We start from the raw sequence: 26,054 nt of genomic DNA, 5'->3' as shown, positions 1-26,054 counted from the left end.
ATGGATAGTTGATCGGTGAGTGCAGACACCGGACCGGCTTTCCCTTCGTGCTGATTTGGCAAGGAGACTATCGTCAGAAGTCGGCAATGCTGCTCTGGCTGTCCACTGGCCCTCAGTATTGGTCAATGCAACGATGCAGATCGATGATGTGTCTGGTGTTTAAGCGGTTGTGTGCAAGACGCATACAATTAGGGTCGGCGATGTCGAGGTGCGCTAACTTACAGATCACGCACGGGCACGTTACGGGCCGCAACGCGATCTATCGAACCTTTCCTCCACCCCTACCAGCTCGACCATGTACAATCGCCAAACAGGCACGCTCAGATCATATCAATAGCGAGTTCAGCCACGCTTTGTTTTTACCTTCTGCCGGCTCATCCGTACGACGAGACCTCAATATATGCAGTACGCCTCCTGCATGGCAATTGTCCACCACATAACTAGCGCGACCGCGCCGACCATTTGTGCAAGATGGACATGTGTTGACCCAGCGAACGCCACAAGCGCGAACCTCAACACGAATTACGTCGTCTTGCCGCAGATGATAGATCAATACTACTCGCCAATCGTCAACCTCAGCTGAATCGGGAAGTCGATCTTCTAACGAGGACTACCAGTTCGTCTTGGACTGCCGCTTTCGAAACAGCGTTCGCTCCGAAGCGGTCCGAAGAGAACTGTAGCGTGCCGGCCCTCTTCGCCTTCGCTCCAAACACCAGGAACAATGCTCCGAAGCCATCGACCTACCACCTAGTACAAGCAGAATTGTCGTGCGACCGCCATCATGTCTGGCATGTGACCCCCTATCATTGTACTCCCGGGCAAATCCAGAGCGCTGTTCGCGGGGAGAAGCTCCTCCAATCCCGCTCACCGTATATCATTCCGAGTTGCAGCCAGCATTGGAGTGCAACTTGGGCATCGAACATGATTGACCCACTTGATCAATCTCATTCGTGGACCTCAGCTGCACGATCGACCTTTACCTGCACCGCTCAACAAACCAATACAGCTCATACTAGCGAGCTGCAGCGCATGCCTGTCTTGTGCTCTGCTCCACTCTGCCAGCTACCACCAATAAAAACATGTGTAATTAGAGCTGTTAACTACCTAGTCTAAGAACGACCGCAGTACCTTTGGCGTTGTAATGGTGAACACTGAATGGTCGACTCTTCTTTGAGATCGTCGCCGAAGGGTGAGTCGATCAGTGCATCGCAGCTCCTGTATGTGCACATCCTGTTGCCGCTGGCCTGAAAGTACTTGCTCACATCGGATAGCTCCTGCACCGAGGGATTGGCGCCTCATGTAGCTCCTGCGTAGCGATGCTTCCGAGACGTGTGTAGCTCAGATCGGCATGAAAGGTACTTGAACTTCTCCCTTGCCTTCCACATCTGCATATGTGCCTCTCAACCTGATTATTACCCTAATACAATTCTTCAAAAACCATGCCAAGCCAGTTACGCTCATTGCTTGGGACCATCAGGAGGAAGCCTACCCAGGCCAGTGACGGAAGGACGTCGGAGGCTTCGAGTGGGCTGAAGAACAACGAGAAGACCACCATCGGCCACGACCTCAAAAACCTGGGCATTAAGAATGCTAGATTCGCAGTCGAAGCCATCACCACGCTGGCCTCTGGCGAACCTCTTGATGACAAGGACAACCTCCTTGAGAATGGCGTTCAGATGCTGCAAGGCCTACCGACCAACAGCGGACTGAGTGCAAAGGTCTCAGACGGCTTTATTGCCATGCTTTGGAATGACCTCCCACATCCGTCACCTACAACAGCCGGTCCAACTACACGCTATCGCCGACACGATGGTGGCGGCAACAACCCACACAATCCAGAAATGGGAAAAGCAGGTTCGCCGTATGCAAGAAACGTCCCACCTACAAAACCCAAAGGTAAGCGTTGCGTCGCAGTTATGTTGTAGGTGATTACTAATGGTGCACTAGGTCCCAATCTTCCTGATGTTGAGGATGTCTATGAAGCCTTGCTGAAGCGCAAAGGCCCTTTTCGTTCTCCATTCACTCAGGAGCTGAATACGCCTTGGTTCTTCTCTTTCGCGAACCATCGTCATTCACGGAGTGGCTTTCCAAACCTCGAAGGACCAGACCCCTGGATCAACGAAACCCTCAAGCTACGTGGATCTGAGCACGCTGTATGGCAACCACCGAAAAAAGAGCAAGTCCCGCGTTACAGACGTATCATAACAGCGAGATCTATGCAGACTCAAATTGCTTCGGAGAGAAATCATGATGATGCCACCAGGAGTAGTTGCTGTCCTCCTCATGTTCTCAAGAAATCACAAACCACATCGCAGAGTCTTTGTGGTCCATCAACGAGGATGGCAAATACAAACCATGGGATAGTCTAGACGACGCTGGAAAGAAATGGTAAGCGACTTGGGAATCATTGCTTTTGCGAATATGCTGACAATCAGAAAGGCAGGATAATGACATCTTCCAACTTACGCGCAACATCAACGTCGGATTTTTTGCCGCGGTCGTTCTACACGATTACGTGGCAGCCATCCTAAATACTCCCCGTGCCAATTCCGAATGGTCGCTCGATCTAGGCAAGGAGATCAAACAGGGCGGGACACGTGTGGAACGAGGTACTGGAAGTCATGTCTCTGTGGAGTTTGCAGTCCTCTACCATTGGCATGCTGCGTTAAGCGCTGCGGACGACAAATGGATGGAAGACATACTTCGCTCTGTCCATCCCAATATGCGGTCTGTCGATGACATTACAGTCGAAATGTTTCATGAAGTCATGAAGGTACACGGACACGATCTCATGAATTAACCGGCCAAAGGAGTGGACGTTTGGTGGGCTTCAGCGAGGCCCCGATGGACGCTTCAAAGACGCTGAGCTAGCTGAGCTTATCAAAACTTGTACCGAAGAACCGGCCCACGCATTTGGTGCCCATGGCACGCCCGCGTCGCTGAAAGTCGTCGACCTTATGGGTCAGTTGCAAGCACGTGATATGTTCAACGTCTGCACCTTGAACGAGTTCCGTAGGTATCTCAACTTGAAGCCTTACGAGACCTTCGAAGACTGGTGTGTAGACAAAGACACTGCAAGGGCTGCGGAGCTCCTGTACGGGCACATTGAGAACATGGAGCTCTATCCCGGTTTAATGGCCGAATGCACCAAGCCAGCGATGCCGGGATCCGGGGTGTGTCCCGGCCAGACCACAGGACGAGGAATATTGGACGACGCTGTTGCACTTGTCCGTGGCGATCGTTACCTCAGTTACGATTTCAATAGCAATACTCTGACCCAGTGGGGCGCTGCTCTACTATCAGACACCGTTCCTGGAGCTTATGGTGGCGTCTTTCCAAAGCTACTTTTCCAAGGTCTCCCTGGCGGATTCACAGGCACGTCACCGTACGTTCTGTTGCCATTCTACACACCCGAAGCTGCCAAGGGCATTCTGAAGGGGAACAATGTTCTCGAGAAATACGATCTCAAACGACCGCCAAATGATTACGACATTGTCAGCGTGCAGACGCAAGAGGGCTGTAAGAAGATATTTGAGGACCGCGACAGTTTTGCTGTCATGTACCAGGCTGCCATTAGGCATTGTACTGCCGGACACGACTTCATGATCGGGTGGGACGATGCAAAGAAGCACGACGAGCGCTCCAATGCCCTTCACAAGATATTCTTCGAGGATGGGTTCGAGAAGAACGTCAACGAATTCTTCAGCAAAACAGTCAGTCAACTCATTCAGAAGAACTCGTTGAAAGGCGCCAAGGGCAGGATGTCGATCGATATTGTGCGCGACGTCACCAACATTGCGCCTATCCTGTGGCTAGCCGAGCGTTTTGCATTACCTCTAAAAACCCAGGAACAGCCTCGCGGAGTTCTTTCGGTCCACGAAGCTTTCACTGCGTTCCTCGTCCTGTTCATGTACCAGAGCTTCAACATCATGCCAGCTAATGAGTGGAAGCTAAGAGAAGGCGCTTTGAAAGCCGCGGCACCTCTACGATCCATCTTCGAGGCTCATTTGAAGACACAAACTGGTAGACTGGAGGGCCTTGTCGACTGGATGGCTAAGGGCAGTGCATTTGAAGTGGGCCCACAAGCTGACCGCCTCTACCATGCCTTGGCGGATACGAAATTGCCCCTTGGAGATCAGGTTGGAGATTGTATTGGAATGAGCGCACCAGTTGCTGGCAATATGACACAGCAAGCATCGCTTTTGATTGACCTATTCCTCAGTCCTGGTTATGAAAAGTACAAGGAGCGCATTGTCGAATTGGCACACATGGATCCCGCAACATCCGATCGCGAACTCCAAGGCTTTGTATATGAAGGCATGAGACATGTCGGAGTGGTTCCTGGGCTTCCACGTGTTGCTACTCGAGATACCACAGTTAATGACGGTGTGCGTGGTCCTGTTCAGATCAAGAAAGGCCATACTGTCCTCATCGCCACCTCCAAGGCAGCTATGGATCCCGTCGCGTATCCAAATCCCGAGATTCTGAATCCACATCGACCATTCAAAGACTACACTCTCCTCGGTCATGGCTTGCACTTTTGCTTCGGCGCTCGTCTCGTAGGGCCCTCGATTGCTGCTACATTACGCGAAGTCTTCAAGCTGAAAAACGTACGACGCGCGCCAGGTAAACAGGGTCGCTTCACCGTTACCGAGCAAAAGCTGGCCGGCGTTTCTATGAGACACTATCTTGATGCCAATTCAAAGGAGAGTCCTATCCCGACGAGTCTGAGACTACACTACGACTATGAGACAATCACGAACGGTCTCAACGGCGCAGCTGGCTTGAATGGGCATGCACCTAATGGATATGCGAACGCAAACGGTAACAACTCGCACGGTAACGCGTACACAATCGCTCCTTAGATTGGGCCTCTGAAGAGAGCCATGGGATGCTGTCATCTGTTGAGACTCAGACGAACGCGGTGTCATAAGGATAAGGGTTGCTCTATAGACGCCACAAGATCCATGGGTGGGAGGATATCCTGACAAGTTCAAGGTTTTCTTATTGAATCACCTAGATGATAGTAATCGGTGTAGCATAATGATCAATGCATATCTTCCTTACTTCTACATGATTAGAAACACGAGTCCAAATACTGAGCATTCGTGGCTCATTCCCATCTGCTCGAACGATTTCACCAAAGTCGTCGTTGGTGCTTGACTTGAAGATGTTTTCGATGTCACGCGGAGAGACAGAGAAAGTATTGCGTCGCTTGCTACAGCAGGAGTGGACGACACGTCTTTGGCTTGCGCTACCGACAGCTGACTACTCGCTTGAGGCATGTCGTAAACGTATTCCAAATGCAGGCTTTCTGACATAACCATACTTTCCGCGCTGCTAACGATCCTGTTCAAGGTATTAGCATTAGCGCCTTTGCCTGGGCGTGAAAAAGCTCACCGCTCTGGTCCCTGAAAGACGACTGCAAGGCAATTTGAATGGGGAGATCTTCCATACTGGCAACCAGAAACGTTTCTCCTCGTCCTTCTATCTCGTTATACAGCGCATGTTTTTGAATGGCCGCAGGGTTTTCTATTTCTCAGTTGACGATGCATGAATCATCTTGCTGTGCTCACGAATCTGAGCTTACAAATCTGAAAATCTGGGTCATCGCCGTCAGGTTCTCGACATTATACCGTTCTGAAAGCTCAAGGACTTGGGCATTGATGAACCCGTCCCTTTGCCTTGCAACCATGTTATCGAGTCGTGCTGCCTCCAGCGCTGGCTCGAAGACCAGGGCAACAGCTATCCTTTGTGTCGCCGAGAACTATGCGTCCGTGAGACCGAATGGTGCCTTTATGCAGAGTTTGATCGCAGATGCGGCATACTGATGCGTACAAATCCAGTGTGGGTATAGGAGATAGAACCTACGACTAGCGACGAACCAACTTACTTTCTTTTCTTGAACGAGTACCAGAGGCGGAACTATTGGTACTCGGACACAAGTTATGATGATGCACGAGCAGCCCTGGAGAGTACTGTCATGATGCGAGCGTACGGCCTGTTGTGCGAATATTTGTGTGGCTTGGTTCGCCATGGGTATACCTCCACCATGCCCGAAGGCTTTCTCGAGCAACTCCTTTAGCAATTCTCATTTATGCACATTGAGAAATAACAGGCTGTGGTTGTATGCATGAGCGTGCAAGTAACAATCGAACATGAGCGCAGGAAGGCCGTGTTGGTCGATGACTTCAGGCTTCAAATTGAATGAGGAGACTGGCGCCAAAGGTGGAGCACGATTGACGAGCATGCGCCTGCGCAAATGTGAAGTTGCATGTCGGTATCTTGTACAAGCTCGACAGGCTTTGTTGGCTCGCGAGGGGCCATGTCTTGTACGCACACGTATTTCATGAGCAACTTCGGGGACTGGTCACAATGACAGTCAGGTTTCTGTAGACTGGGCTCATTGTAGATGGAGCAGCTGTACATTATATCCAGGATGAGCTTAAGTTGCGCAGCCCTGCTGCTTTTGGACATGTGTTCAGCCGGCATGATATTTTCCCTGTCCTGTTTCCCAGAGGCGGTTCCAGACCATGGTAGTGATTGTCTCCTTTGAGTAAATGACGTCACCGCAGTGCAATCCGTAATGACAGCACCGCTCGACAAACACTAGTAGGCCCATGCGAGGAAACAACCACGACACCTCGACTTCAGTATATCCTCGAAACCCGCCATGGAAATCTAGCATATACCTACACCCTTAAAATCACTGTTGGCATATCTGCCACCCTCCCCCGCTTCCCGCGAGCCTTTCTTTCTCCAGGCAAGCATGGACACGCCTGTCACGCGTAATCTAGCGGTAGCGGCTAAGCGCAAAGCTGTACCAGAGACGGCCACTACAACAGCAACTCCAGCGCCTGGACCTAGCCTGACCAGCAAGGTCTTTCCCAATGTCTTCTTCCTGTGCACCATACTCGGCGCCATATCCCTGTCATGGCCTCTGCGATGGGTCCTTTCCGGAGCGCCGATCCTGGTCTACACCGTCCTGCTCGGAGAAGCCTACGGGCAACGCATCTTACCCTTTGTCCCCATATGGACGATATTTGCTACCGTCAACCTCTTGTACGCAGTGAGCGCGACCTCATGGCTTCTGTACTGGGTGTTCGCCGCCTGTTGCTGGCCTACCGTGTTGATCGCCAGCCTGTTTCAATTCAATGCGCCCTGGGGGCCCTTGCTCGTCGCATATTACGAAAGACATTTCTGCGCGACCCTGCATTTCATCAATGATCAAATCGCCTTCTTCGATCTACCGGCTTTGGAGATCGATACTGAGGTCAAAGGCCTGTTTGTCGTTCGAGGTGTTACACTTTCGTTGTCCACCATGACCCTCGTTGCGCATGGCGTCGAAGCTGGCATCAAATTGTCGGAAGACATCGAGCTAGCAATTCAGACCGACAAAGTCGTTGTACCTCTATTTCGCGAGATACATGTCGACGATATTTACGCCAACGTCAAGGGGGGTGATTGGGAGGTAACGTTTGGCAACGTCGCATACGGAAAACCGGAACCAACAAGCGACGATGACACTTTCGTTGCAAGTGACACTGCCATTCTTAGGGCAGCATCCGTCGCCCTAGACGGCACTTACCCTCGCCGTGTGTCGATGGTGCGACAGATGACAGCAGAGAAGCAGCCCGACGACGCCGAAGACGCCGAGTCGGCCTTCGCGACAGTTAAGAAAGTGTCGCCAGGCGAGAAGGATGCAAACAAAAAGTACAAGGAGCTGGTCAAGAACATCCACGATACGAGCGTGATTACGAACGCAAAGAGAGCCATACGGGAAGCTGTGGACGCTGACGAGAAAGACACCAAGCTCGATTTGGACAATATGGATGATTTCCGAGCTGCGATATGTGCTCATATACACGCATACTCCGTCCATACCACACCCACCTAAGAAATCCATCAGAGTCTCTACGCTCCGCAAGACTGATTACCCGAACGTGAAGGCATTCCTACATCGCTTACCGTTCCTGTACCGTCTGATGCTGAGTCCACTCTGCTACTTTCACCCTGTAAAATTCAGCTCAGTAACCGCTGCCGGGTCTGGAAAGTGGTTTGTAAGCTTAATGCGGCAATATCTCTTTAAACACTATGCCGGCCAAGATTCTGAGATTCGTAGACTTGAAGCTCGGATATCAGCTTGGTGTGCCGACGCAAACTTTGCCGTCGAATTGGGCCCAATTGCGAGTGAGGCGTCTTTCCCAATCAACACAAACTACAACATCCAATGTCATTTCAAAATGTCGGATGTACTGGCATACAGAGCGGTCCCAGAAGCCGTCGAGCTCAAACAGGTCGTACGTCTGGCTGGCGCAGACGCAGTGCTTACTATTCCGACGTTTCTGTTTCCTCATCACGAGCACATCTTCCCTGTCAAGCGCACGGATTTCCAGCTCATGGAAATGGAGGAAGCGATCAAGCTCATTGCTGGTACCCCGAAGGCAAGGCAGGCTTTGAAAGAATACGAGAAGCTCAAGAAGGACGAGGCGAGCATGCATGTCAGCGCACATGCTCATCTACCCGCACAGTTTCATCAGGATCTGCTTAATTTTGTCGCTGCAATTGTGAAAGCAACCAAGGTCATCGAGAGCGACAAGTCATTTGAGGAGGCCAAGGTTCTCCGCGAATTGAAACGCGTCAGCGCAGCCAGCGGCGACAGCGACGTGGACAGCGTCGCTTCGGTAGATACCACGACTACCACAAACACCAATGATACTACCACGACCGTCAACTCCGACAAGGGCTTCAAAAACTTCCTCAAGAAAGTTGATACAGGGTTCAAGGATGCTTCTGCGAAGACAATGGTGGGCATGCGGAAAGCCGGTGCTAATACTGTGTCTGCCATGGCAAATGATCGATGGATTGCGAGCTTGGTAGGCAAGATAACAAGAAAGCTGGAGAAGGCCCAAGGTGAAGTGGGTTACAGTGGCGACGTCCCCATTGCGCTGGATAAGTACCGCGTGAGGCACGAGTCTCTGACCAAGATTCTTCCTTGAGCTGCGAGCAGATAAGGTTGCGAGTGTATGATACCCCATTTGTGGCGTCGTTTAAGGGTGTGCTAGTTTTAGTAGAAGTAGACCACCGGAGAAGAAGAAAATTATATCATCACCACGCTCTCTCGCTTTGCCAGGTCGGGCCGGTCAGCATTTCTGAAAGTGTGAACCGAGAACCTGGTTGTGGTGCGGGCGGAACGTTGCCGTCTTACAGTACCTCTTAGCGGCGTGGATCCCGATCTGCGCCTGCAGGCAGTCGATGATGCTCGCTATGCTTCAGAATCAACACTTGGCTTGGGTTGCACTGCTGCTGTTCTACCTAGTGCCGCCTCTCCTCCACCATGATAACGCTGTGTACACGACCTTTTGTCGCTTTTGCGCATCCTTGACTCCTGAGTGCACCCACGCGACATGCCTGTGAAAGATACGGCCAACGCCACCACGGTCCCAGTGGACGTTGAACAAGGCCATCGCGATCAGATTACTCCCAGCGCATCCACTTCGCTCGCTCGAAATGGGGACATATCGAAACCTGCCACGCCACGAAGAAGCCTAGAACTAGATGATGGCGCACCGCGCAATCGAAACCTCAACACCCGGTCACCATGGATAAAGTTTGAGGCAAAGCTGCCGGCGGCTGTCGCTCAAATAAATCACAAGATAGTGAGCTGGATGAAGGGCCCGGAAACCCAACAAGATACATCACATCACTCCACTATTGGAGCGCATTCAGACATGGCCCATCAGACTGCTTGCGCGCCTGCCTCGGTGGTTTCTAGCGTGTATTTATGCTGTTGGTTTCGTGTTGTGGGCTGTATTGTTTGGGGTCATCCTCACCAACTATAGCATGCCTACAAATCTGGCCGGCTTTGGGGCGCCTGTACCTCTCTCTTGCGTCACAAACCTATGGTGAGATTCCATCACATGTATCCCGGAATAAAGCTAATCAGTATCTAGGCCCAGCGCCCAATCTTGCGGTCTTGATGGTCGCAACTGTCTCCCATTTGCTGATTCTTCCTTCGCCTTCAATTGTCCTGCCAGCTGCCTCGGCGCCCAAGTCCTCAACCCCCGAGCCATCGGAAACACCTCTATAAATTACCGATCGCTCGTTGTTGGCGGTGCGCCAGACGAAGATGAAGGTTTCGCACGGGTCTACCGAGGCGACTCGTTTATTTGTGGTGCAGCCATACATGCTGGTGCAATCAAAAATGGGCAAGGAGGCTGTGGTGTGGTCTCGCTGGTGGGAGAGAAGAGTAGTTTTCCCACGGTGTCGCAAAATGGCATCATCCAGTGTCGGGTATGACTCGAGCTTTCCTATGGCGTTTGAGTTCAATCAGTCCAGTGCCATTCAGAGTGCTGCAAAGAAGTGTCGTGATCCGCGGTGGAATCTGCTCATCCTGTCTACTATCTTCACAGCCCTGTTTGGCCTTCTGACCTCTAGTCCCGCCGCGTTTTTCGACTCCTATTTTCACTATAATATTCTTCCAGGTCGGCATGGCTTCGGATACACCAAATTACTCAAACTATGCTTCGTTGGCATCAACAATACTTGGACGTTTCTTGCCTGCAGCCTTGGTCGCCGCCCTGTTCTATCAATTTAGTATCCGGAAAACACTACGAAATTGCAAGGCGCATGTGGAAAAGACTGTCCTCTGGGTCGGCGCTGCATGGGTTGGAGCACTCAGCAACTATACCCTCGAGAAGATCCCCATCCAGCGACTCACGGGCCACGATATTCGCCAGCAACCTGGAGCCATAACCGCGCTTGTCATAATCATTTTGATCCTCTTCATTGTCATCCTCTACCAATGCTGGTGCTTGCGAAGCGAAGGCCGTCTGCCCCGCTTCCTTGGTCTCTATGCCATCTTTGGCATCAGTTTAGGTATCTTGTCCGCCATGCCACACCTTACGCTTCGTATACATCATTACATCCTGGCTCTGCTACTTCTACCTGGTACATCTATGCAAACGCGCATCAGTTTGCTTGCTCAGGGTCTTCTTGTTGGACTTTTCATCAACGGCGTCGCACGCTGGGACTTTGATTCTATCCTGCAGACCGCTGCTCAACTTCGTGGCGACGCCCAGCTCGGCACTAGCGTGCCCTCTATTCTCGAGCCACTCATTAATGGTACAAATGTCACTTTCACGTGGAAAGGTATACTACGTGGGTACGATGGCATCAGCGTCCTTATAAATGACGTAGAACGCTTCAGGGGTATTGATGCTGAAGCGAACTTTACGTGGACGAGACAAGCAGTGGATTTGCCCGAGTATTTCCGCTTTGGGTTCATCAACTACTCACCTTTTGGAGCTGTGAGGTATAGCGACTTTACAAAGGCAGGAACGTGGTGGGTAAATGGAACTTGGGGCGGTATTCCGCCAGGGAGGACGTAGTAGATGCACGATGTGTCAATGACCGTCATATAATGTACAAATCAATCAAACAGTGAATGATAATTAATTCGTTGCCACTAATGACTAAGTGCCTCATAATTTCTTATCGCAATAGCACACACAGGACAAAATGTACTATGCTCGATCATGCCTATCATATGAGTCAGTGCAGCTTCAAGACTATGTACGAATTAGAGCAAATAACAAGGCTCTATGAATGTGTGAAACTAAGCAGACTTCTATGCAACATTCTAGGGGCCGTCGTGACGGAGGTTTACGGTGAGCCCTATCTTCCAAGTGGGTTCTTCATGTGGCAGTGACCCGTGCAACGTGATCCAAAGCACCAAAATGAACGAACAGAGAACTGTTCTGTTGTTCGCTGTACATGAGAACTATGTGTGAGCGAAAAAAAGAAATGATTGGGGCTGGAGGGTGGTGGTCGCCCAGCGCCGCCCAGCGCCGCTCAGCTTGTCGGATGGATACCAACCGCCACAACAAAAGCAAAAAAAATAAATCACAACGCTGCAATCGATGAGAAGGATGTTGTGCATCCTCCGGGAGTCGAACCCGGGCCAATTGCTTGGAAGGCAATTATCCTACCGTTGGACCAAGAATGCTTGATGACGAAGATCGAAATTTTTAACGAATATATAGTTAGTTTTTGTTCGAACATTTGGAACAGAAGAAAGGAACAGCAACATCGGAGGAGTTGAGAAAGCATGGGGGACTAATAAGGTGGGGTAGCTGACGCTTACATGCAGGTTCTGTTCCAGAACTTCATGATTCGTTCACGCAGAGCTCCCAGGCTTTTACGAATCGGCTTGCCAACCAGGAAGTTCGTAACGGCAACGCTGTACACCTGATAAGAATTGGACTTCTACAAACGCTAACTACCTCTATGAAGCTTCTCTCCCGATTGGAGACTTTTTAAACGTAATGTGACCATGGGAGGGAAGATGTCCTGCCCCAGTGGCTCATAAATCACCAAGCACATAAATTGAGGACCTGGAACTTTATTAAATGCCCAATCCCAACTCCAATGTAGCCATGAATTTGATACGGGAGAAGTGACTGACTTCTCCATAACCTTAAGACACCTAATGCGCCGCGCCCATGCAGAGGAGAGACAGTATAGTACAATTGATTACACTCCATCCACACCATGTGAATTATTTCCCGAACCAGGATGTGTTCCTTCTAGCTTCTTTCCGAGCGTTTTGCTACCAACATCATCAGTACATCATCGTGTTCGTGGTGCGGTTCAGGATCGTAGCTCGATCGTGGAGGCGAAAATGCGCAATCGATATATACCGACAGGGATAACGTACCCATTGCTCTTTGCAGTCCCTATAAGCTCTAGTGGTGGTAATCAGAATTCCATTCGTATGAACAATGTGCCATGATGCCATGCAACTTACTGGAAGAAATCTGTACACATGGCGCGCTCGCCGCCATTGCGCTTCAAGCATCGTATGCTTTTGTCCGCGGCTTCTTGACACGGATCAAAGTACTCGCTGTATGCTTTGCTGTGATCATTGTATCAGTCTTGCTGTCCTGTCCTAAGTCACTGTGGTTGCGTGGCGGCGTACTTGTCGAATCTGGTGGCCGCTGGGCCGGACCACTCCTCGGCTTTGTCCTCGGACTTCGGGGCAGGTTTGTTGCTCATTGTGTGAGAATACCATAGAAGAAGCGACAATTTCCTGCAATGGAGTGATCTTGACAGAGTCTCGACCTCGCTACGTTAACACGAAACCCAATGTGCAAGGTCCGCGGAGGATGCCAAAGGTTGCTTATCGATAAGTGTGGGTCAACGCCACGCGATGCGCGTTGAGATCTGCATGGCCTTAGTGCACGAGTCAGGTGTGAAAGCATTGTAACAGCACCACATTTCACAAGACATATCGTATGGCGCACATAAGACTTGTCCAGATGCGACCTGGCACTCACGGAAAGATCCGCTGTACGCCGCAGGACAAGACAATGTGCAGAACTGGTACTTGCCGTCTCGACATTATCCATACCGTCGATTGACTAACTAGGTATTGTATGGGTCAATTCTCACTCATTTGATCTCTCGGCTAAGATCTCCGACTTGTCATCCAGCGATCCGGATCGCACAGTACTAGATCTTTGTGCATCGAGAGCATCGACGCATCAATTCCGCTCGTGATCAAACTTGATCAACCTAGCCCCGTAACGAGTTGCAACGTCAAACGTCTTTGTCTTAGTCCACTTCAACCGACGACGCGGGCCTGGTCTAAGTACCCGCCTACTCCAGCTCCAAGGTTGTATGTCCGTGAGCGGTAGCGATCGTTGTTCATGAACAGGGATGTTTCTCAATGCTCCGCAGTGCCTAGGGCCTCTGCTCCCTGTCTGGACTTCTAACCTTGCTGGCCGATCGAGTAGTTCACGCACTAGACCTTCAGCGGTTTACACGCAAGTATGTACATTGTTAGCAAACACTAGCTGCCATTGCTAGACATTGGTACTCCATCTGTCATTGAGACGTTGGTCAGTGGCCAAAAGATGGCCCGAAAGCTTAACACTGCGGAGACAAACCGCTCAGCACTTCGACATCGTTGTTGGCCACGGGAGTGACTACAAGCCCGGGGGAGCAAATGTCAGCAGATGTAGATACGACAGCACCGCCCTGGCGGTTCAAGAGTTGACCAAATCCGGGGTAGGTCTGCCTGCCTGGGGTATCGCGTAACATGTTACGCTCTCCAGATGGTCCACAAGGCGTAGACGTTATATCTTACGCGGCATTGATCATTCCTGATGGCTAATATCCTCTTCCGTTCTGTCTTGAATGACCATAACCACACCTTTTGCCATGTCGACTCTAAAACGCACCACGAAAGCAGACAATGCCTCTTCTGGGCGTTCGAATTATAGTGGACGAGTCAAACGGCGTTATCATGCTGCTCGAATAGGTGAGCAGATTTTACCTATCTCTCAGTATATCCTCGGCACTCCTTGAGTCACTCCGTGTTGCACTGCTGCCATACCCTCCGCTGCAAGCCGAGAGCACATTGTCTTTTTCACTATGTACACTGTGCCTCCAGCACCTATCGTGAAAGCCCTTCCCTATTAAATGCCGTCATAGAGCCGTTGCTATGCTCAGCTCACACATCCACCTAGCCATTGATTGTAGCAAGATCAAGATGCACTTCATCAACCAGTTGGCTAATTCCTCCAAAGCACCACCCACAACCCACAATCCATTGAACAAGATAACACCACAGACCGATTCAGCCCACCTGCGCCACGTAGCCATGGGCGACTGCCTCAACCAAGCAGACATACTGGAGCAGAAGTTAAAGCATGACGCAACCCAATTTGACCCAGAAAAGCACATTGCTTTCAGCACGGCACCCGAGTTCCTCACGATGAAGGAAATTGGTTACGCGGACGATGTCGGTATCTCTCCTGTGGCAGTCACACACCCATTTCCCCTCTTCACTCCCGAGGCCATTCAAATCATGCGGTCGGAGATCGCTAAGCCGGAGGTTTCGTCAGGGCACCACTATGCAAGCAACATTGCCAGTTCTCAGTTGCGAGGCTACGCGCGTGGGCATGCTCCGTTCACTTATGCCGCGTGGAACCATCCTAGAACCATCGGCCTTGTGTCCAAGCTCGCAGGCATTGACTTGATACCCTGGAGCGACTACGAGATCGCGCACATCAACCTCTCTGCCACCAAGACTGAAGAGCAAGCCCAGACCGAATTGGAACACTATTCACGCAAGTCCTCGATACACTCAGACGAGGGGATTGACGTCAGCTCTCCCGAAGACGACAAGCCCATTGTAGGCTGGCACACCGACTCATATCCATTTGTTTGTGTCTTGATGATGTCTGACTGCACCAACATGGTTGGTGGCGAGACAGCTCTTCGCACCGCAGATGGGCGTGTCATTCGCGTTCGAGGCCCGACCGAGGGTTGCGCAGTGATCCTCCAAGGTCGTTACATTACTCATCAGGCTGTCCGTGCTCTTGGTGCGAAGGAGCGTATCACTGCGGTCACATCCTGGCGCCCGAAATCACCTTTCGTCAAGGATGATTCGGTATTGCGTACCGTTCGACCCGTGTCCGACTTGAAGGAGCTATACATGGACTTCGCCGAGTACCGGCTCGAGATCATGGAGCAGCGCATTCGACGCGAACGTGAGCAGCTGCGTGCTCGCCGTGAGGCTGGCGTCAAGTTTGGCACGCAAGGCCACAAGGCGTTCCTGCAAGAGTCGGCTGCCTTCTTGGCCCACACCGATCACGAGCTTGTTGCAGATGAAGATGTTGAGAAGGGGTTTATCGAGGAGATGGATGTGCCCAACGTTGCTGCCCATGGGCCTGCGTGATCTCTTGTAGAGAGATGTGGCTTATGGATATGGAGTGGAGTGTTGTCGTTCTTAAGGGCATGCATTGCTTGGCATTCCTGCGGCGCCAGGAGCGGTGGAGGTATTGCAGAGCATTCTCAGAGTAGCTAAACGAATGAAGAAGTGAAAGCGGAATTGTGCCTGTGTCAAGATTGGTGCTTTCGAATGTGGATAGACAACATGTGATGATCAAGGGAGGACTGAATCATGATTGAAAGCAGATTCGCGGAAGTGGGCGCAGATCGTCCATGGCGTCCCCACCGAGAATCTGAGCGCGACGAGTGGTTGAGCTGACAGAGGCACGTAGCCAGTGGATGCTCGTGTATGCAAAGGGCGCAGCACAAGCAGATAGCGTGCACAACCCAGGCAAACGTCGCGTGGGCAGTGAGGCGAGGCAAAGCTGGAGCGGAGCGTATGGGCGTAGAGCAAATGGAGTCGATTCACTACAAGTAGATAGAAGCCGTTTGATTATGCACCCGCGGGCGAAGCGATTGGACGGAGGAGGGTATTCGCCCAGGTAAGCGCTGCTGGAGAGTGGTGAGGAGGGAGAGGAGGTTTGGCATCAGCCAGCAGGCGCCTCTCCGCCCGCCGACGATTCGCCGCGCCGGGGAAGAGCAACCCACCCGCTCTTGCCTCACATGCACCGCGACTGCCGCTGCCGCTGCCAGCACCAAGCCGCAAACTCTCGTCGGGGACGATATCCATGCCACCGCTCTAGACTACCACGGCGAGCTGTAGCTGTAGCTGGCAGCCATCATGGACAACCCGCACCGCACCACCCCGCCCGTCGCCGCCCGCCCCAAGAACTCGTCATCCTCGATAAACTCCTCACATGCCGCCTCGAGCTCGCAGCACTCGTCTGCCATGGCGCCCGGCTCGCGGGCCACACGGGGCTCCACGCCCACCGCCAGCCGCTCTGCCTCCAAGCTCGCCGACGACAAGACGGCAGCCCGCCCCGCGAGCAGAGACAGCCTGACGCAGAAGATGCTCAAGAAGCCCGACGACGCGATGCGGCCAAACAAGTCGGAAGAGGTCAGAAACTCCATGTCGTCGCCCAATGCGGGAGGACCGTCGCCGCTAACACGCAGCAGCAGCTCAAGGCACTGCGCACCGAGTTTGACAGCCTGCGCTCGCATCTCACGTGCAAGATATGTGACCGCCTGCTCTACCAGCCGTACACCATCTCGTGCGGACACACGTACTGCTACACGGTAAGAGGCATCACGTGCGCTGCTCTTAACCCTCCAGTCCCGCTAACGCCTCACCTGCACAGTGTCTCTGCACGTGGTTCGCCAACAACAAGAACCGCAAGACATGCCCCGACTGCCGCGTGGTCGTCAAGGAGCTGCCCGCTCCAGCCTACGTTGTAAGTATGAGCGCACGTATGACCCTTGACTTTTGCCTGACGGTCGTGCAGATACGGGACATGACATGTGTCTTCATCAGCCGCGTGGAGCTGCTGCCCGTGGGTGAGACGCTGGAAGACCACAAGAAGTGGCAGAAGGAAGAGGCCGATGCTGTGCAACACGACAAGGACAACACTGACGCCCGCACCGGAGGCTTGTTCAAGGGCTGCTTCAAGACACATCCGCTCCATGGGCGGGGGCCCTCACTGCAGGTGCTCCGAGACCAGGAAGACGGCGTCGATCGATGTCCCGTCTGCACGTGGGAGCTCGAAGACGGCGGCTGTCAGCAATGCGGCTTGATCTTCGATGAAGCCGGTGAGGTCTCCTGGGGCGACAGCTTCACAGGCTTCAGCGACATGGACGAAATGTCCGAGCACGACACCGCCGAGCTCGACGCCGAACTCGACATGGAGGACGTCGACTACGATTGGGAAGACTATCCCCCGGACCAGGCCTCCTTCATGATGCGCCGCTTCCTGGAAGGCGGCATCCCCCCCTCAGCCGCTGCTCTGGCGCGACGACGGCCCATGACGCACAGCGAGGCCGGCAGCAGGCGCTCCTACAGCCAAAGCATAGTGTCAGACATCTATGGCGATGAGATGGACACGGTTGAAGAAGAAGACGAAGAGGGTGCAGGAGAAGAAGAGGACTCGGAGATGAATGACTTCATCGACGACGAGGACATCGAGGGCTCGACAAGCGGCGCCTCCTCAACCCCTGGCCCAACAGCTCAGCCACCAACCAATCGAGCACGAGTCGCTCCAGGCAGAGCCCGCCCTATCATCGAGGACTCAGAAACTTCTTCGACCATCTCCAGTGTCGTTGAAGAAGAAGATGAGGAGGACCAAGGTCCAGTCCGTCGCGGACAGAGGAATCCCGCCCAAGCACGTGTTCTTAATCGTGCAAACGGGTCCAGATCCTCCAGAGCGGCCTCCTCTTCCACATCAACCGACGTCTCGACTGATGAACTCGACGAGGACACTCAAGCTCTGCTGCGCGCTGAAGGCTGGGGAATGCTGCAACACGAAGACGATGAGATGGATGAAGATGACGAAGACAGTGATGGGGGTAGAACGACCGTTGGGTGGGAACCGCTTGCGAACTCAAATGACAGAAGCCGAATGGGCGGTTCTCTAACACCTACTGCAGATCGTCCTCGGCCTAGCGCCCCAATTCGTCCGCCTTCACGAGCGGCAAATATCCACCTGATGAACGCCTCTCGTGGCCTCCGCCGAAGATCTTCTGTCCTTTCGAACTCGACAGTCCATTACGAGGATGGCGAAGCAGATGATGATGATTCCGACCAGGATGCCGATATTGCAATTGCGATGAATACCTTGCGCACTCGTCGCTCGCAAGCACAGATGCGGAACATGGCAGCATATGCAAATCCTCTTGGTCGTTTTAGCAATCGCACGCCAGTCCAAGTTGGCGCAGGACAGGATCCGGACGTCGATGATACCTCAGATACATCTCAACCAAGTCATGGCCTCAGGGCTGCTCGTACTCAGCGTCGCGAATATGATCCGCGCATTAGCTGGATGTTCGCTGCCCACCAGCGAGCACTCCAGGAACACCAAATGACAGGCGCTTTGATTGATATAGAACCCCGCGCCATCACGCCAGTCGCTCGACCGCGTACGTCAAATAGAAATAGACCAAGTCCGGCACAAGCATATTCTCCCTTCCTTCCTCCCAGTCGTTTGCGCACTCCCCTCATGGACAACACTTCGAATTTAGGCCCAGGATTGCGCATGCCGATGTCACCGCCCAGGCGCAACGTAATGTCACCAGCATTACCATCAGCAAACGGCCCTGGCAATATGAATCGAGTGGACAGACCGCCCTCGGTGGGCTCTAGTAGTACTGGATCTACTGTGTTGACGCCTGGTACATCCACGCCTAATTCTCAGTACTCGATCGACAGTATTGCTCAGACGCAAGCTGCCGCCGTTCTGGATATGATAGATCGCCCAGAAAGTCGTGTTGGTGCACGTCCACCTTCAGCAGCTGGCCGGCGTGGTTCAGCCAATTTCTCGCCGGTGTATCCGCCATTCCACAATGCCAGCATGGGTCTTCACGGCCAAGGTCCTGCTCTTCCTCCATATTCTGCGCGCGGCAACCCTTGGGCTGCATTCGTGCAAGGCCGTGGCATTCGTAGCCGTGGCTCGCGACAGGTTCTAAGAGACCAGAACTCTACAGCAACCTTGCGACCCACTGGATCCAGGGCAAACATGCGAGAAGGTGTCAATCAGCCTCAGGCCGTGAGGACTCAAACGTCACGAGTCAACTTGCGTTCTCAGTCATCTCGACAAAGGCTGAATAACCAGGCTTCGACGCGAACGCTGCGTGCTAGTGAACATGGTCGTCCACCGCCATCGCCGGGCCAGAACACGCAAGCCGCCTCCCAGCCTGTCGCTCGGCCCACGAGACTAGGACCAGAGGAGCGTGATACTCGCGTTCGAGAGCTCATCGAAACGAGGATTCGAGCACTGGGACAACCAACTCCGGCCCCAGCTCCAACTAACAATCCCTTCACACGGCGTGCAGCCAACTTTGGCAACACTGCTGGCACACAAGCACCAACGACTGCACAGCACACCAGGAGCAATTCGAACGAATCCATGCAGTCGGCTAATTCTTCCGGTACAGTCAGCAACACACCATCATCGCCCGGGCTCGCCCGACGCCGTAGCAATCGGAATCTGATGTACGCTCCACCTCCAGGCGTACTTCCACCTTCTCAGGGAGCGTACGTGCCACCTTCTGTGCCCACATATAATAGCGGGGGATATCCTCGCCAGAGACAGGGCTCAATGAATGGCGGCACCGGCAACAGCAGCACATACGAACAATCGGTGAACACCAACGCGCGAATCATGAATCCAGTGACGACAGGACCTCTAATCTAGGAAGTTTGTCATCGTCCTGCTCGAAGCTCCATGTGAGCTGAGTTGTTTTCTTTTGTTTGTGTTTGGGTCGTGTATTTTCCTAGCGAGCATAGCCACGATTACTGTCTTTTTAGCGGCATCAAAACTGCGTTATGGGAGGGGCTCATCAGCATTTCCTGGCGTCTTTTTCCTTTTCAGGCACTATACCATGGCATTGAGCGAGAAACACTGGGAATTGGGGGCACATGAAGTGGGAAAGTGACTACTATGGGGTTGCGCGAGGAGGACAGCTTAGGAATACGAAAATGTCATGACGAGGCTTTACTTGACACCAATTGTGCTTACGAGATGTGTTGCGTATGAAAAGGGAGATTGCATTTGTGTTGCTGCTATACCACATCTGGAGATATTCGTCACGCATGCCCGCTACACGCATACAAGCTATGCCGTAGCAGCCCTGGAACCATTTGAACAAGAAAACAAACACATGCAATGCTGGAAATGGAATGCCACGGACAGACCGTACGCATGTAGGGGTTACAGTCGGCGGGGTCGTTGTCATGATGCAAAGAGTGCACCGAGTCTATGACTGCAGGCAATGGTGAAGTGGTGGTTGTGACAAGAGGAGCACATATCGTTCCTCACATGAAGTCGTCACTACGCGGTCATTAGTCTCGAAGCATAAGCCCCCCCCCCCAGCAGCAGGATAACTCACTCTCCAAAGTCCTCGTCGTAAGCAGCCGTATCTGCCCTCGTGCCGACGTCTCTCGACGCATTGAGCACCGTCTTGGTCTTGGCAGCCTTTGTCTTCTTGCCACCCTTCTCCGCCGCCTTCTCCTCCTTCATCTTCTCATTACTCAGCGTTGTGAGGGCGCTCGCAATCTTCTTAATCTGCTCGCTGGGCAGGTCCTTTGCAATCTGCTTGCAGAACTCTTGCAGGAACAGCGAGTACTGGCCCTTCTTGGCGTTTTGAGCCAGCAGCGGGGTGAGCGTCTCGCGCAGCTTGGTGAACTGGTTCTTGGTGTTTGGGTTGAAGATGTGCAGCGAGGACAGGTCGATGGCCTTGGTGGGGTCGGATTCGTCGGTGATGGTGACGGCCTTGCCGGCGCGCTTGTTGGAGAGGGCGAGGTCGCCGAAGAGCTCTTCGGCCTGGGCGCGGGAGCCGTCGATTTCCTGCTGGCGGAGTCGGATGCGGCGCTCCTCTTCCGTCTCGTCTTCGTCGCTGTCGAAGTCGCCCGTTTCCCGCCGCAGCCGGTTGGCTTCCCTGTGCTCCTCGATGCGCTGTGCCTTGCTCTTCTTGTTCGCTTTGGCTTCGGCCTCCGCTTTGGCCTTTGCATCAGCCGCCTTCTTTGCCTTTTCGCGCTCGACCTCGGAGTCTTCGGCGGCGTCCCATGATTCTAGCACCTGTGTCGACAGTCAGTGGGTGTGACTTTATGCATGGCGGGGCCAAAGTTGTGCAGCGCGGGGTATGGTGGGCTGACGCACATCGCTATCGTCCTCTTCGTCGTCAAACTTGCTGCGGCGGGCAATGGGCTTGTTGACTGGAGAGGAGGGAGGCGTGCTGTCCTCTTCCTCGTCATCTGTGGCACCCGCGTCAGCCTTCATCTCAGATTTGTAGAGTCCTGGGCGGCGATGTCGCGCCCACATGCAGAGAACATGACGTACCCCACTTTCCAGGCGCCATGGTTGCGCTTTGTGTGCTGAGCGAGGAGCGAGGAGCGAGGAGCGAGGAGCGAGGAGCGGTAGTCGACGTCGTGAAGAGTGGTCGTCTAGCGTGAGCCTGCGTCTGCGCAGAATGTGTCTGGTGAGAGTTGAGCGTTCCTGAAAAAGAGAAGGGGCTCAAAATCCGGGGCAACCCAGCGCGTCGCGGAACAATGGTTGGGCTCGGCGATCATCTAGCTCGCTTCCGGTCTCCGTAAATTTTGGCCGTGTTTGCTGCCCAATCATTGTCGATTTGCCCTTCACTGTCCTACTCTGGTCAAACAAGACGTCTGGATTATCTCATGATTAGAACAATACTGCCTGTACAAAATAAAACTATACACAAGAAGAACATGCGCGTGCGCATTCATCCAGCCTCCAAACATGACTTGCGTCCCTGATCTAGTACTCCAAAACGTCTTGCTCACGCACCCAATATCGAAAGTCCAAGACACCTTCATGATGAATGTATTACTCTGGGACCTCCCATGGCCGCCAAAATTTCCAACCTTCCCTCACTTCACGGTCGTTCTTCCGCCTCGAACTTGCCACGCCCACCAGTCTTTCTATGCCTGTCACGCCTTCTGCATTCAAAAACTTTTCCTGGTCAATCTCTTCTCCGCCCTCTTCCTCATTACCGTTATGCAAGACCGCTGGCCAGAGTATGCCAACACCGTCACCAGCCAATGTAGTTTCAAACTTCTCAAACCCCTCCTTCTCCAACTTCACCTCCAGCGAGTCCAGAATCTTGTATTTGAGCTTCGTGCTGCTCGAAATGATCGACGCGCTGCAGTCGACTTCGGAGGATGTGTCGGAATCGTCTGACGAGTCGTGATGATGAGTACCATTGGCGTGGCCGTTCGTGAGCGCAGGCGGTTGCGGCTTCAATATGGTGATTGCGCAGCCTCCGCCACCGGCACCGGTCAATTTGGTCCAGCCAATACCAGTGTGGTCGATGATTTCGCGAATGCGTTCAAGCTTTGGATGCGACACGCCTAGGGAGACAAGCAAGCCATGGTTTATCGTCACAAGCTCACCAAGATACTTCAACGAGGCGTGCGAGGTGGAGTCGAAGTCCGGTGAAGTAAGTAGCTTGTGCGCCGACTCTGTGACCAGGCCAATCGCGTTGAGAATGTTCTCCGTAAGAGCGGGATGCGTGGCTTTCAGGTTTGCAACCTTGGCAACCTCGGTCGCGGTGCTCCGCGACTGTCGTGTGTTGACGAGAAGAAGTGGGAGCTCTGGAAAGCTGTGTAGTGGTATCACCAGCGGGGGCTTGTCATAGTCTCGCCGTTGAAACAGTACCGCCTTGCCACCTGACGACACTGTGTTGTCCACACCCGACGGGTTGCCGTGTATACACATCTCGCCCACGAACGACCATCGGTTGATGCGCTCAATGTTGAGTTCGCACTCCTGAGGGGGCTGGTCCTGGTGCGGACCACTCAACGCACGTATCTGCATCAGCATGGCGGCGCTAAGGCAGACAGATATACTGGCACTGCTGCCAAGACCTGCGCCAATGGGTATGGTCGAACGTAGGGTGTAAATGCAGGGCGGCGTTTTCCGTGACGCCAGCGATAGGAACAGGTATAGAAACGAACAGGCCGAGGCGTGGTGTATTTTGCGGACCGATTCGGGGGCTTTGGGCGACACTTCGTCGATGAAGGGTTGTATGGCAGCCATGAGGTCGGGGTCGAGAGACGTGACGAGGTCATAGTAGTATTTCTTCTTCCCTGGCTTCGAGAAGCTGTCCCATGGCAATTCGTCAATGTCCCACGTGTGCTCCATCTGTATGTCGGGGAAGCGCAGTTTGACGGTTCGATTTGACTTGGAGAGGAACGAGACATGGAGGTACGATCGTAGGGAAATTGCGGCAGCAATTGCAGCCTGCACGTGTCAGACCTTCGTCTCGCCGTTGCACACAGCTTCCATACCTTCCCGTGTACTACGGCATGTTCTCCATACACTATCACTTTGCCAGGCGCAGACACCATGAAGGGGGGCATCATGGGGGACGACTTTTTCCTGAGAAGCGCAGGCGTGCCATTTTCGGCAGGACTGGTGACCGTGGGTAGGTCTGAGGCGAAATCGGCTGGCATGGTATCAATGGACGAGGAGGAGTGTTCAGGTGTCTGGGTGGCATGCGACGAGGTGGAGTGCGGATGAAGGAGGGCTACAGTACATAAAGTCAGCCGGGAGGTCCGAATGCAGGGTATCGTGCAGCATACGTACAGGGCGCGACCCTTGCCTTTCGGCGAATGCTACCATTTGCTGCCATGTAAATTGCGCCAGAAGAAGAGTCGATACAGGGGATTACGTTTGCAGCGTCGTCAGGAGGCGATCAAGGGACTCTGAGTAGATAATGTTGGGCAAGAGGTCATTATGCTCTAGCGTGCACTTCCCCGGACTAGTCAAATGATTAACCCGCGCCATCCATTTACCATGCAGGAGCCCTTCTCTTCCAGAAACGCCCTATCGTAGTCCTGCTACTTCCAAGACACTGCGCCACACATTCCGTGCGTCTGCCTCTTCACCAACGTTTGCAGCTGCGTTTGGGGGCGCATTACGGGGTCGAAACTCTCTTCGAATTGCTGCGAAGGCATCCCGGCTGGGTGCAGCAACACAACAATGCTAACCGCACCCTTTCACGGCATTCGCCATGTTCCCTGTACCCTACGGTGCCCGCCTTTTAGAACGGCTACGGCTGATGCGAGCGACCCAAGAGAGCGAAGCATATCAACGCCATTGCTAATCATTTGCTGGTGCTTTGCTCGGGATTACCTGTTTCTCGCCGAAGATAGATTGTGCTGACATCTGTCCACATGCTTTCCAACCTCGGGTCTCTCTCCGTCTGTTGTGATGCTGCATCGAGATGTCATGGCATTGCTGCCAACACCTGCGAGAATGCCGCTACTACGTTTCAACCCTGTACCAGCCCTGTACAATGCTGAGTTCAGCCAGCGAGCCAAACGGATACCACGCGCTTCCGCCAACACATGTTACAATTGTGAAAGACTCAATGCTATATTGACGAAGATGGTGCAATGATTTGAAAAAAGTATGCTAATCCGAATGCCTGTGCCCAAACGCCTCGCTATGCTCTTGTATCCTGCTCTCTCTCTCTCTGGCGAGCTACGAAGGCGTCTTGATCATAAAGATTTCTCGCATTGCCTGCGCGTCCATTGTAGCACTCTTTTTCGATCGAATCCATTTCTGTCGCACCGAGTGCATGCCTCTAGGGTTGAAAGTCAAACCAGCAGCCGAAACTGTTGGCGTCGAGGTGCCCGTTGCTGGTCTTGAAGCGCTGGGTGTGCTCTCATCCTCACTCTCGGAACTCAAGTCTTCCACATCGCCCATGGGTTTCGCGGCTTCCTTGGCAGCCTTTTTCAGGGCCTTTTTCAGCCTCTTCTCCTCTTTGCGAGCCTTCTTCTCGGCTTTCCGTCTTGCCTTGTCTGTGAGTGGTTCTGGGTCTGATGCGGGAGAGGCTACACCGGAGCTCGTGGGTTCGGGATCCGAGGTGACCGCCTTCTTGTCCTTCTTGGACTTTTTGCCCTTCTTGTCCTTTGACGACTCTGCGGCAATATCCTTCTTGGCTTGATCCCGAAGGTCCATACTCTTCTTCTTGCGCTTCAGTTTAGGCTCTTCCTCGCCCTCCACTCCCGCCTCGTCACGATCCTTGCGCTTCCTTTTCTTCTTCCTGTCATCTTCTTTCGCGCCATCGCTTTCAGGTTCAGATTTCACTTCGACCTTGGCCTGAGTTTCCGTCTTGACCTCGTCGCGCGATTTGATCTTGTCGCCAACGAGGAAGCCGCCACTAACGAAGTTCATCATGCCGTACTTGCGGTACACGAAGGCTCGTTTCTCGATCTCCTCCCTTCGCTCCTCTTCCTTCTTCACCTCGGCCTCCTTGCCATTCAATCGTCCGAGGATACTTTCCAATCCAGCGAGACCAAAGTTCTCTGCGCGCTCGCTTCCTCGCTTCGCGCCCAAGCCGAGGTTGTCATCCTTCAAAAGTACTCGAATGTGTGATTGAGAAGCGACAGTATAATGCGCGGCGTGCGCGGCATCCGATGCGCCGAGGGAGTCACCGGGCTGCCATCCTTGCGATGTCAAGATGCGATGCCCGAAGCGGGAGGTGTTGTTGGCCCATGTGGTATTTTGCGGGTCGTTGGAGATCTTGGACCGGCTGCGGTAGTGTTAATTGCGCTCTTGTGCCCATGTAGTCGTCATATGTGCATTGGATACTAGAGAGTGATACATACTTCTTTGGTGCTGCGAGTCCCATGTTTGCGA

At 53.1% G+C, this 26,054-nt stretch overlaps 11 protein-coding genes and 1 non-coding gene across 12 annotated transcripts; 6 read left to right on the top strand and 6 right to left on the bottom strand.

Annotated features, from left to right (window-relative positions):
- Positions 1-1,439: 1,439 nt before the first annotated feature.
- SNOG_03918 (hypothetical protein) lies at positions 1,440-5,077 on the top strand (the record flags this gene model as incomplete). Its single annotated transcript, XM_001794411.1, has 4 exons — positions 1,440-1,854; positions 1,948-2,153; positions 2,444-2,773; positions 2,811-5,077. The coding sequence occupies 4 exons, from the start codon at positions 1,440-1,442 to the stop codon at positions 4,863-4,865; spliced, it is 3,006 nt and encodes a 1,001-aa protein (XP_001794463.1). The 3' UTR covers positions 4,866-5,077.
- A 495-nt stretch (positions 5,078-5,572) lies between these two features.
- On the bottom strand, positions 5,573-6,037 carry SNOG_03917 (hypothetical protein; the record flags this gene model as incomplete). The annotated part of the gene is made up of 2 exons (XM_001794410.1): positions 5,573-5,767; positions 5,894-6,037. 2 exons carry the CDS (start codon positions 6,035-6,037, stop codon positions 5,573-5,575), a joined length of 339 nt encoding a protein of 112 aa, XP_001794462.1.
- Positions 6,038-6,769: 732 nt separating this feature from the next.
- Positions 6,770-7,897, top strand: SNOG_03916 (hypothetical protein; the record flags this gene model as incomplete). Its single annotated transcript, XM_001794409.1, has 1 exon — positions 6,770-7,897. One exon carries the CDS (start codon positions 6,770-6,772, stop codon positions 7,895-7,897), a length of 1,128 nt encoding a protein of 375 aa, XP_001794461.1.
- A 346-nt stretch (positions 7,898-8,243) lies between these two features.
- On the top strand, positions 8,244-9,102 carry SNOG_03915 (hypothetical protein; the record flags this gene model as incomplete). The annotated part of the gene is made up of 1 exon (XM_001794408.1): positions 8,244-9,102. The coding sequence occupies one exon, from the start codon at positions 8,244-8,246 to the stop codon at positions 8,997-8,999; it is 756 nt and encodes a 251-aa protein (XP_001794460.1). The 3' UTR covers positions 9,000-9,102.
- A 305-nt stretch (positions 9,103-9,407) lies between these two features.
- On the top strand, positions 9,408-11,390 carry SNOG_03914 (hypothetical protein; the record flags this gene model as incomplete). Its single annotated transcript, XM_001794407.1, has 3 exons — positions 9,408-9,778; positions 9,954-10,293; positions 10,485-11,390. 3 exons carry the CDS (start codon positions 9,408-9,410, stop codon positions 11,388-11,390), a joined length of 1,617 nt encoding a protein of 538 aa, XP_001794459.1.
- Positions 11,391-11,936: 546 nt separating this feature from the next.
- Positions 11,937-12,007, bottom strand: SNOG_16636. The gene has a single exon. It is a non-coding gene; the product is annotated as a tRNA-Gly (tRNA).
- A 797-nt stretch (positions 12,008-12,804) lies between these two features.
- SNOG_03913 (hypothetical protein) lies at positions 12,805-13,056 on the bottom strand (the record flags this gene model as incomplete). The annotated part of the gene is made up of 2 exons (XM_001794406.1): positions 12,805-12,916; positions 12,980-13,056. 2 exons carry the CDS (start codon positions 13,054-13,056, stop codon positions 12,805-12,807), a joined length of 189 nt encoding a protein of 62 aa, XP_001794458.1.
- A 1,450-nt stretch (positions 13,057-14,506) lies between these two features.
- SNOG_03912 (hypothetical protein) lies at positions 14,507-15,745 on the top strand (the record flags this gene model as incomplete). The annotated part of the gene is made up of 1 exon (XM_001794405.1): positions 14,507-15,745. One exon carries the CDS (start codon positions 14,507-14,509, stop codon positions 15,743-15,745), a length of 1,239 nt encoding a protein of 412 aa, XP_001794457.1.
- Positions 15,746-16,519: 774 nt separating this feature from the next.
- Positions 16,520-20,081, top strand: SNOG_03911 (hypothetical protein; the record flags this gene model as incomplete). The annotated part of the gene is made up of 4 exons (XM_001794404.1): positions 16,520-16,795; positions 16,855-16,974; positions 17,037-17,129; positions 17,181-20,081. The coding sequence occupies 4 exons, from the start codon at positions 16,520-16,522 to the stop codon at positions 20,079-20,081; spliced, it is 3,390 nt and encodes a 1,129-aa protein (XP_001794456.1).
- A 332-nt stretch (positions 20,082-20,413) lies between these two features.
- Positions 20,414-21,905, bottom strand: SNOG_03910 (hypothetical protein). Its single transcript, XM_001794403.1, has 4 exons — positions 21,726-21,905; positions 21,546-21,640; positions 20,776-21,464; positions 20,414-20,717 (listed from the first exon to the last, which is right to left on the bottom strand). Exons 1-4 carry the CDS (start codon positions 21,742-21,744, stop codon positions 20,702-20,704), a joined length of 819 nt encoding a protein of 272 aa, XP_001794455.1. The 5' UTR covers positions 21,745-21,905; the 3' UTR covers positions 20,414-20,701.
- Positions 21,906-22,232: 327 nt separating this feature from the next.
- Positions 22,233-23,549, bottom strand: SNOG_03909 (hypothetical protein; the record flags this gene model as incomplete). The annotated part of the gene is made up of 2 exons (XM_001794402.1): positions 22,233-23,216; positions 23,391-23,549. 2 exons carry the CDS (start codon positions 23,547-23,549, stop codon positions 22,233-22,235), a joined length of 1,143 nt encoding a protein of 380 aa, XP_001794454.1.
- Positions 23,550-24,893: 1,344 nt separating this feature from the next.
- Positions 24,894-26,046, bottom strand: SNOG_03908 (hypothetical protein; the record flags this gene model as incomplete). The annotated part of the gene is made up of 2 exons (XM_001794401.1): positions 24,894-25,947; positions 26,024-26,046. 2 exons carry the CDS (start codon positions 26,044-26,046, stop codon positions 24,894-24,896), a joined length of 1,077 nt encoding a protein of 358 aa, XP_001794453.1.
- Positions 26,047-26,054: the final 8 nt, after the last annotated feature.

The sequence above is a fragment of the Parastagonospora nodorum genome (genome assembly GCF_000146915.1).
Source record: "Parastagonospora nodorum SN15 chromosome Unknown scaffold_5, whole genome shotgun sequence".
Taxonomy (NCBI): domain Eukaryota; kingdom Fungi; phylum Ascomycota; class Dothideomycetes; order Pleosporales; family Phaeosphaeriaceae; genus Parastagonospora; species Parastagonospora nodorum.
The sequence above is the reverse complement of the archived record's forward strand: the minus strand, read 5'-3'. Positions and strand labels throughout refer to the sequence as shown.

Coding starts and splice junctions, on each gene's coding strand:
- SNOG_03910 (XM_001794403.1), bottom strand. Junction 21,465..21,545: donor ACGAAGAGGACGATAGCGAT/GTGCGTCAGCCC, acceptor CTGTCGACACAG/GTGCTAGAATCATGGGACGC.